Genomic DNA, 10,441 nt, shown 5'->3' with positions numbered 1-10,441 from the left:
CCTGTCACGGTTGCTAAGACCCGGAGCCGTAGGCGGGGCAAAGGTAGAACTAGTCCGACCAATCCGGAGAGACCCACCCTCGGTCGGCGGCCAATCGCTGGCGGTAAACAACACAGCCGGCGAGGTGGGGAAGGGGAGGGGGGAGGCGCTGTCGGCCAATCAGCGGCTGGGGAGCGCGGACCAATCAGGGCGGGGGAGGGTTTAGGCGGACTTTTTAAAACAGGTCGGCGCCCGCAGGTGTCCCGCTCTCGGGGCCCTTTAAAGGAGTGGTGCGATCTGTTTCCTGTGTGCCTCCGCCGGGGCCTAGCTCTCCTCCGGAGGAGCTCGGTTCCGCCCCGCGTCCCGTCGAGCAGGAGTGCGGCTGGACGCTCGCGTCGTGCCCTTGACCTCCGGGCCCTCTCGGGGCACCGCTAGTGTGCGCAGCTAGAAGCGGACTATTTTATGTTTTTCGCGGCGCGTCACCGGCCGGACCTAGCAGGGAGCGCTCCGCGCGGGGCCATCTGCGGGCCGCCAGAACAAAAACAAGGGGGCGGGGCCGCGCCGCCTCCATTTTGATGCGGGGCTGGGGCGGCGGCGGCTGTGGAGAACCGGGATGGTGCCGCTGCCGCGGGCATCGCCGTGACTCGCTGGGGGAGGCGAGCGGGGCCCGCCGCGGGCGGGGACGCTAGGCGGCCCTGCCTGGATGCGGGGCCAGCGGCGGAGTCGACCCGCGTCCGTGCGGTGACGGGAACCGGGCTCGCCTCCCCTTCCCCGCCGCGGAGGAACCGAGCGGTGCGGGCCGCGGGGGGGGGCCCGGTGTCCCCTCACCACCGCCCCGGGTGAGTGTGCTGGCGGGGACGGGCTGCCCGCCACCCCCTTCCTGAGGCGTCCTGTCGGGCCCCTTTGTTCGCCACCCCGGGCGGGGGGGGCGGTTGAGAGGCCTCGGGCGGGGAGGGGCCGGGGGGGCGCCCGGCTCCCTTTGTCCGGGGGGGAGGGCGAGCCGCCAGCTGTTGACGCCGTGTGTCTGCCGTGAAGGTAAAGGATCCGGAGGCAAGGGGAGAAGATGAGCAGCGAGGCGCTGTGGCTTTTCAAGCAGCTGAATCTCCACCTGGAGCAGGAGGGGAGGTTTCAGCCCCGCGAGAAGGGGCTCAGCCTCATCGAGTGCGCCGCCGAGGTGAGGGGGGGACCGGGGAGCTGCGCTGGGGGGGGCCCGGAGGGAGGGAGCGGGCAGGCAGCCTCCTCGGGGCAGGAAATGGGTGGTTTTCAACAGCCCCCGGACAGAATGGAGATGTGCGTAACCTGGGGAAGTTCATCTGGAAACGCCGCTTGCCTTTTGTTTTAATTCTTTCGTAATCTGTAGTTAGTGACATAGACTACATTATCGAGGAACTATGACCTACGGGGCAAGTAAAACATTCAGGGGGTTTAATATTTATTGTTTAAACTTGGAGTGAAGACAGAACCAAGAGAGGCGTATTATTTTTATCTCGGGAGCTTGGTACCGCTGCGTTGTACCAGGAAAGCTGGGATGTCAAGGAGGCAGTTAACGAACGGGGAAATGACCAGGTTTTTTATAGCAAGGTCTAGCGAAATGAGCTTAGAAACACTCGGCGCTTAGCAGCAAAAAATAAACTAAGCATTTCCGTGTTCGTGACCGGAGTTCCTTACTGAGTTCAGGGCAGGCTTACATTCCTTCAGATGCTTGTAATCTTTTTGGAGGGGGCCTTAACGTTTAACAGAAAAGTCTCTGAAAGCAGTCTGCTTGTTGGATTTGAAAGCAGAATGTTTGTTGCTTCAATATTGTTATGCAGACAGAGAGGAGAGTAAGCCGAGTTTGGTCATCTCTTTGCATCAGGTCAGGAGTCGCTCGGTGTGCGGGCATTCAATAACTATTGTCTTCAAATAACAAGTGTGTACTTGGAAATGTGGTATTGCACCAGTGAGACTCGGGACCTGGCTGTAATCAACGTACCTTGGGTGTATTTTGAGTCTCGAGGAGGATCCAAACAAAATTTTTTAAGTTAAGAGAAATAAAGTATTTATTTAAGAAAGGGATTGCTTCCCTTTTGATCTAAGTAGAAGATGACTTAGAGAGCGAGGGGTCAGAATCATGACTGCTACCACTGAATAATTTGGGCTTTGCCTCTCTTCTCATAGAATGAGAATACTCTGTGTCCGAGACAAAGGAACGCCAAGGTGGAAGATCTTTGGAGCCTGACCAACTTTTTTGGTTTTGCAACTGAAACATTTGTTTTGGCCGTTAACATTCTGGACAGATTCTTGGCTCTTATGAAGGTATTTTGGGGGACCTGCTATAGTGTCAGCTGGGAATATGTGAGCTTCCTGTGAACTTCATTGTCTGAGGGGAAAAAGGGGAAGGTTGTGATCTAGGAGATAACTGGCTATTTACTCATTCTATGCTAGCAACATTACTGATGTTCTCCTTGGTAAACTGGAAATTGAGTACAGTTCTTAGATGAAAGGTGAGCTTATGCTGATGTTATTTATGAAGTATTTCAAACTATGGCCTCTTTTGACCTCTAAAGGCAAGTATCAACACGGTTGATTTCCTCTAATAAGTCTGTAGCTTTCACCACATAGATGTAAAAGACTAAGAAAGGAGGAATTAAGAATGAACAAAACAATTTGTGTTCCATGTTATTTCTAGGTACTGCGTTAAAGGATACCTTAGTGCTGGAACTAATAGCAAATTATCGTTTCCTGGATGTTTTTCTGATTCTGCTGCTTTGTGGCAGACCGTTTGAACCTAAACCAGTTTCCCATTATTAAGTTGGCAGAAAAACTAAAGTTGCATCAGTTCTCTGGTCTGGCTGTCCTTCAGGTTGCACAAAATGTTATGCCTGGTACATGGGAGAGAACAGTAGAGGTAGGAACAAGTTGCAGAGGGACAGGACTGCCTAGAACAGGCTCAAGCTGGATTTGTTTAGGCTTTAAATGAGGGTGAGCACTGCCGCTTGGAGAAGCAGGGTATTACAGTTCTCCGTGCAATTTATTTGTTGCGTAGTGATGCGGAACAATTTCAATAGAGGGTGCTCAGCTGTTGAACTTGACTTCCTCTGACTTAGTTATGGCAGACTGATACTGCTTTATTGGCTCTGCCAGCTGTGTTTCCCTGAAACTAAAGTGACGAAACCAGTTATGATGAGGTGAGGTGTATGAGCTGACACTGATGTCGGGTCTAGTTGAGATAAGCAAATCTCTTTGTTCCCTACCTAGGCTGGGTGAGTTGTTGGTGTTGCTGTTCGCTAAGCCCAATGTTTATGGAGGGGGAGGTATTCATAGTGCTTCCTCTTACTTTTAGGTGAAACCGAAGCATTTGTCTTGCATTGGAGTTTGTTGTTTCCAACTGGCTGCCCGAGTAGTCGAAGAAGAATGCAATATTCCATCTGCTCATGAGATCATCCGGATTAGCCAATGTAAATGCACTGTGTCCGACCTGAAACGGATGGAAAAGATTATTTCAGAAAAGTTGCACTTTGAATTTAAAGCTACTACTGCCTTAACCTTCTTGCACTTGTACCATACTATTGTACTCTGTCATACCTCAGAAAGGTGAGTTGAGTCGCACGTCGGTGGCGGTGTCTGTGTTTGCTAAGCCCTTTTTCTCTTTAGTTGTCTCTTAAATGAGGATGGCGTTGGCTGTAGAGGAGGCAGCTCCTTAGTTTTTACTTGCTGACAAGCGAAGGCTTGTCGATACAAAACTACTTGTCTCGGGTGTCTTTCAGGAAAGAAGTATTGAATCTCGACAAATTGGAAGCACAGCTAAAAGCTTGCAACTGTCGTCTCGTCTTCTCTAAAGCAAAAGTAAGCAGAAGTAGCTTGCTTTGACTTCTAAGTAGGTTTTGATTGATGTCATGTTGAGCTGTGGTTTTTTGTCCTTCTAGCCATCTGTCTTGGCCTTGTGCCTTCTCACTCTAGAAGTTCAGACTTTGAAATCTGTTGAGCTGTTTGAGATCCTTCTGCGTGTTCAAAAGCATTCGAAGGTAAATACTTTCAGTGGATGGGTTTTGCAGTTGTTGGGTGTGGTTAGTGATGTACTACCTTACATTCATGGGACCCCTGCCTTCGGGGTACAATCCTTACGGGTGCTGTTTGGCATCAGCTGACATAAGCAGTGAGATGGGATTTAAGCATCTGTCTGTTGCTCTTGTAACTAACACGGTTTCATTGGTAGAATGCCAAATGCAAAAAGCCTGCTCCTTAGAGAATGAGGTCAGGTAGTCGTTTTGCACTGGCACATCTTGGCAGCTGCCTGGCAAGCAAAAGGATTATGGTTTAAAAAACTAACTTAAATGTCTAAAATCAGAAGAAATACTGACCTAATGCCTGCACAGTACATGCTTTAACAGGCAGCTGATTTAACTTGTACGGCTCTAGCTGTATGTTCTAGAGAAAATTCCAGTCGGTTTGCAGGACTACAATGACTGCTGGGCTGGTTATTCTTACTGCCTGATTAATACAGGATTTATAGCTTCTAGCTGCGTACCATATCAGATGATGGTCTAAACGGAGCTTTGCACTCGTACAGTCAAATTGAACTAACCCAGTTTCTTGAGGGTTGGAGGTAGTTCCTTCAAAGGTTTTAAAATGGAATAATCTTGTACTTTTCTGTGGAAGTGATAATGGAAATGTTGACAGCAACTGACAGGCAAACTGTCAGCTTAGCTCAGACTTCAGTGGGGATGTTTCCAGGAGGTGTATAGGAGTTCACCTCCAAAAGCAGCCCACCTTTGACGAAGGTAGCACAGTTATGACTCACTTCTATCTTGCCTGATATTTTTTCAAGTCTTTTCCGAGAAGGTAAAACAGAGGGGGGGATTATCTTCAGAGCCTGTGTGTAATAGACTAAATAGGTTCTGTTCTCTCTTTTCAGATAAGTGATAGTGACCTACTTTACTGGAGGGAACTGGTCTCAAAATGCCTAGCGGATTATTCTTCTCCTGAATGTTGCAAGCCTGATCATAAAAAGCTAGTTTGGATTGTTTCGAGGCGTACGGCCCAGAATCTGCAAAACAGTTACTACAGCGTTCCTGAGTTGCCAACGATACCAGAGGGCGGATGTTTCAATGAAAGCGAGAGGTTGGTAAAGCTTATACTAGGTGGTTAATTTGGGAATTCTCATTTTCCGGAAGTGTTAATAGCAACTCTGTATAACTAGGCTTATTCAGTACTACTGGGAAAGAATTCCTAGCTTTGAAAATACTGGCAGACTTGAAATATCTGAAACAGAAGAAAAAAAGGGGGTGACTGTCATTGTGGTGTTCAAAATGTACAAGTGCTTTGCAGGCTGGGGTGGGGTGGAGTGGGGCAGGTTTTTTTAAGGCAGGGAGGTTGACAAAGCTTTTAAGTCCCCTCAAGTAATGTATATTTGCCATCTCGAACGCTGGCCCGTTGGCTGGTGGGAGACATTTGGCATTGGGAGAAAGGAAGTTGTACCTTGTTATGGTTTAAGCCTTAGTGCTGGGAAGCGTTTGGTTATGGAATGTTATACTAGGACCAGAACCGCTTGCAAGAAAACACGGGATTGAGGAGTGCTTTGCCACTTTGAAGGGTCTGTGCTTTGTTTAAATTACCTTTCCTACTCTTCCTTCTAGTGAAGACTCCTGTGAAGATATGAGCAGTGGAGAAGAAAGCCTTAGCAGTTCTCCGAGTGACCTGGAAGGCACCTTCTTCTTTGAACTCAAACCTACAAAAAAGTGGCAAACTCTTAGCTGTCCGTCTTAGCATTAAGTCTTGATTGTATTAGGTTGAGATTTTTTTAATGCACCGTAGAGTCTTTTGGCAATAATAAATGAGGTGGTAATCTGTAAACTGTAATAAGGCAAGAATTGCTGTGGTATATCAATGCTTCGAATGCCTGCCTTGGTTTTTTTGTTGTTGTAATTTTAAGGAAGAAAACAAAATCTCATTGAGATCTCCAGTTGAGCAAAAAAGTTCATGTATAGTTCTGTTGTCAACAAGCGTAAACGTAGTCCTGTACCTGGTGGGCCAAACTGGTTAGCAGCTAAACACGTTAGCAGCGTGCCCCGGCAGCGATGAGGGCTGACAGCGTGCTGGGCTGTGTTTTAACAGGAGAGTAGCCAAGAGATTGAGGGAAGTAGGTTTTTTCCTCCCTTTACTTGGTGTTGGTTCTCATTTGGATCAGTGTCCAGTTTGGGGCTCAAAGGCATTGATCAACTTCCGCAAGTCCGACAGGAAGCTGCCAAGATGGTTAAGTAATTGGGGGCGCAGGACCTGTGAGGAGAGGCGAAGGGAAATGAGCTTATTCAGCCTGGCAAAGTGGCCTTTGGGGGGAAAATGGGATTGAACAGCAGCCTTTTGCTGTCTGAGAGGAGATGGCTGAGGATGAGGTGACTGTAGGGTCTTGACTGAGAAGCACGGAGCACAGTGAGAGGCTCTCATTAAATGGCAATGTGAAGTTCTCTGTTAATGGAAGAAGTTTGCTCCGTGGGGAAGGTCCAGCGTGGGAGTGGACCACGAGGGGCTGTGCAGTCTTTGGCCTGGGAGGGTCTTGGGATTCAACATCACAAAACCCTGAGCTTGGTTTGAATTGAGCGTTGGCCCAGCTTTGAGAGGGAGGTTGGACTTGGAGTCCTCTTGAGGGCGTCTCAGCTCTCGAGTATTTTGGGATTAGGTTAAATTGGCTGAGTAGGTCATGTGGAATGATATGTGTACTTAGTACCAGGCTGAAATTATTTACTGCAGAATAGGCCAAATACTGACTCTGCTTTAACGCTTTACGTGCTCCGCTCCTTTTCAGCGGGATCTTCAGTTGTGTGCTCCAAGGAGATTTTTTTTAAAGTTTGGTTTTTATCCAGGAATCCCTATTTCACAACAGGAGTATGCCTGGTAAGAAGGAGGCTTCTAGTCAATACTAGCTTTCACTAAAGGATAGTACAAAGTGTGTGGCAGGGAATAATTTCATGTTTTCTTTATACAGATGTTTTTCTGCTGAAGTTCACGTGTACTTCGGTGTGTTCAAAATCTTAACTGTTAACATGTCAATCCATACTATTAGCCTAGACTTATTAACATGGTAAATCTTGATGAGTCTGAGTTCCTTTTAATATTTAACCCTTGTAGTTGTTTTCAGTATATTCATGTTATTGATTGAGTCATAATCAGACTTGTTTGCATGCTTATGTGAAGCAGTTAGTGCAGGAAAAGTTGATATTATGCAGTAATATCAGGTAAATGTGATGTTGAAGAAGTAGTTAATGTAACGTTTTTTTCTGAACTTCTTTTATTGAAGCACAAACTGAACTATGGTTGTGTTTCTCCGTGTTGAGAACATGCCTAAGTAGCAAGAGGACTAATTAGCTCAGAATAATGGTGTGAAGTGTGTTGGTGCCAAAGTAGAAATGAAGGAGCAAACAAGCTAAAGGCCGTTTTGTAGATGCAAGCGTTGTTTTAGAATGGTAAGAGCGGTGCCGTAAGTTCATAACTGTTATGTGATTTCAGTTTTATAAAAATGCAAAAAGTTTACAAAAATGTATATAAAAATGTAAATGAAAAAAATGTACAGAAAAAATTTAAAACAAAAAATGAGCAGAAAATACTGTATTTTTTTACATTATATGTCACTTTTTGTAGGTATGTTGCATGTAGATAGTAATTTATTGTGTACTCTGTATGATATACTGTACATCTGAAGACTTCTTACCGCAAGTCTCTGCGCCTGGAAGCTCACTTCTAAAATAGAGTACTTTGGTTACAGGTAACGAACCTACTGAGTCTTGTTTCGGTTGAGAACAAAAATAAACCAAGTGCTGTATTTGTTACCTGGTGTGAGTTACGGTTGGTTACTTAAAGCTTGTGATTTGCCTTGGTTTTGCTGTGTAGCTTGTCTGGTACTGTGGCTGCGTTCTAAGCTCCCCAGAAGTTCTGGTAAGCAGTTGGCAGAGAAAAAGGAGAGATTTCTGTATGGCTTGCTGCTGGGCGTGAATCTCTTCGCAGCTTCGCTCCTTTTAGTTTTAGAAGCTAGTGTGAGGTATCCTCTGCTCATCCCCCAGCCGCCGGCGGGCTCTGTCATGCCCGGATGAGTGTTGCGACGGGTACGTTTGCACATCTGGCAGACGGGAGCTCCCAAAAGTGCTGAAGTTAGGGGTCGTTACAGGCCAAATGTTCCAGGTTTTGCTGGATTTGTGGTTGGTGCTGTTGGCAGTTTTCTGAGTGAAACCCGGTGTCGGGATGCGTGTGCATCTCGGCAATCGGAAACACCTAAAATAACTCATGGAAGGCCAACTTGAGCTCGTTTGCTTTTTGTTTCATCCTGCCCATCTTGCCAAAGTATTTCCAAATGCTGCCTATGTTTCAAAAGTTAAGGAGTAAAGGACTGTAAAGGGTTCTTGCTGGAAAGGTGTTCCCAGCCCTAGGAAGACTGAAAGAGGGAGCCAGGACCTGCACTCAGCTGCCTGCTGAGACGGCTGTAAGGATTGTGACAGACACACTACTCCTTGTAGCTTGATACACATCTTCCCTCTTTTTGTCCTCTTGTGCAAGGGATGGAGTGAGAGAAAGCGTGAAGGTGCTCCCTCTGCCAGGGCAGCCTGGCTTCCAGCTCTGGCCACAGCTGCTGCGAGGGGAAATCCTGCCTCGGATCTTCCGATGCTGGGGCAGGGTGCGTAGGCTGGGAATGAATCGGGTGCTGTGGGGCTGACAGGCAGGGTGTGTGTGAAGAATAGAGCCACTGCTACTGTTAAAATAATCCTCTGAGTGTAATAACAATATTGGGGGGGGGGTGTAGGACTTTCATAGCTACTTTTTTTTAAAATACGGGAACACACTACAAGGCTTCTCACTTCCCACGTACAACAGATGAGATGGACTCTTGGTATGACTAAGAGTTGGGTATGAAACTCCCTGCTGTCTGATAACTCCCATGGACCACTGAAAGTCAATTACATAATAGAACTGTTCATCTTGGAAACAAGCACTGTAATGTTTTAAGAGCAATGGCTTCTTCGCAGCCTGTCGTGACGGCTCTGAACACAAAAACTGCTGCAGTAAAGATATTCAGCTTCTACTTCAAAGGTGCCCACTCGGGTCGCTTCAGTACAGGCACCCCCATCGCTCGAGAGTCGGCAGATAACGCGTGCGCTGCGTAGGTGGGCTGGTAGGAAGGGAGGAAGCCATGGGCAATGTCCCTGGGTTTACCAACCGCTTGAGCTGAGTCTGTTTCATAAAGCTTGAGGTGTGCTGTTCAGTCCCTTTCAAGTTGGTCCCAGCATGAAAAGAAATTTGCTTGCGAGAACTCTTGGCATGTTTACTTCTGTGGTCTGATAATTTAGGCTTGACTTTGATTTTGCTGGGTCAGATAGCTGTGTATCCCTCGAAGGAGGTTTGCCTGGCTTTGTTCAAAGAACGGGGCTTTTGGTGGTTGGCTTGTTTTTAATAGCAGAGGAGTGCGTGGCTTTTAAATGCTGTTTTGGGCTTGCTTGTGAAACTTTGAGTGCTTGCAGTCTCGAGAGTTGAAATACATGCTCATTTTGGGAACTGCCTCGTCAGTAGGACTGGTTTGGTTGGCGATGAGGGGGCTGAAAGGGAATGCTGCTGTGGGGACGACATCCCCCAGGACAGCTCCTAGGCGTACGGTTTCTGTACGAGCTCGGGACTGTTACTCCCTGTGCCCTTGCGGGATTGCATGTTGCCTGACTCTTGAAGTGTAGAGGTGAAGGTTCACGTTGGTGTAGAAGATGCCTGGTTTCTGCGAGCATCTTGAGATGTCACCATACGGCTCGCCCTGTCTCTTGTGGCTGACCTGGGCCGTGAGGGATCGGTAGTGGAACTGCTTCTGTTCCTAGTGAATGGTCATGCCATAATGGAATGATGATAATAGCCTTTTAAACAGGAAACTTGACTTCTGCACGGCTTGATGACATAACAAGTGACACAGAGCAATAAAACCTTTCAGCATAAATGAGTCAGTGCGTTCAGGCCCTGGTCTCTTACAGCTTTCGATTTTTATTTTTTTCCGGGTGGAATAAGTAATATGTTCCTGTTGGTCAGTGCTTGGAGCAGGCTCTGTGCTTGACCGGAGCACGGAAGGCTAAGCGATACTGTAAAGGAAACAATTGATCCATAAGACAGCGCTGCTTCATGATCTCATCCCATTTCTTTGCTTGCTCGTGAAGGGGCTGGACTAACGGGTGAATGCCTTATTCCTGGGATCCCAGTTAGCTACCAGGGCTTTGAAGCTCAGTGAACTGTGAATCAGGAGATATTGGGGCAAGACCAGAAACCAACTTATGCAGTTTCCAGTTCAAAGTACACTGTACAGGGCCTTTAACAAGGGAAAAAAATCTCTGTTTCCATTTCTGAACGACGTCTAACTCGCAGCTGCTGTCTTCGGCTCCCTGAAAACTTGATGCGCATTACACGGATGACTCGCAAGAGATTTTAAGGATGTACTCCAGGGACCAGCAAAATGTGCCTCGCTAGT

The 10,441-nt window shown here is 47.3% G+C and overlaps 1 protein-coding gene across 1 annotated transcript; it reads left to right on the top strand.

The window, feature by feature from the left end:
- Positions 1–318: 318 nt before the first annotated feature.
- On the top strand, positions 319–7,781 carry CCNG2 (cyclin G2). The gene is made up of 8 exons (XM_054824736.1): positions 319–818; positions 1,015–1,153; positions 2,137–2,274; positions 3,302–3,552; positions 3,726–3,804; positions 3,885–3,983; positions 4,874–5,079; positions 5,595–7,781. Exons 2-8 carry the CDS (start codon positions 1,043–1,045, stop codon positions 5,722–5,724), a joined length of 1,014 nt encoding a protein of 337 aa, XP_054680711.1. The 5' UTR covers positions 319–818; positions 1,015–1,042; the 3' UTR covers positions 5,725–7,781.
- Positions 7,782–10,441: the final 2,660 nt, after the last annotated feature.

Source organism: Grus americana, chromosome 4 (assembly GCF_028858705.1).
Source record: "Grus americana isolate bGruAme1 chromosome 4, bGruAme1.mat, whole genome shotgun sequence".
In the NCBI taxonomy this organism is placed as follows: Eukaryota; Metazoa; Chordata; class Aves; order Gruiformes; family Gruidae; genus Grus; species Grus americana.
This window is presented reverse-complemented; position numbering and strand designations above follow the sequence as displayed.

Excerpts from the sequence above, each read along its gene's own strand:
- CCNG2 (XM_054824736.1), top strand. The coding sequence starts at position 1,043 with ATGAGCAGCGAGGCGCTGTGGCTTTTCAAGCAGCTGAATCTCCACCTG. Across the intron at positions 1,154-2,136 it reads TCATCGAGTGCGCCGCCGAG|AATGAGAATACTCTGTGTCC; the intron begins GTGAGGGGGGGA and ends CTCTTCTCATAG. Across the intron at positions 3,984-4,873 it reads GTGTTCAAAAGCATTCGAAG|ATAAGTGATAGTGACCTACT; the intron begins GTAAATACTTTC and ends CTCTCTTTTCAG.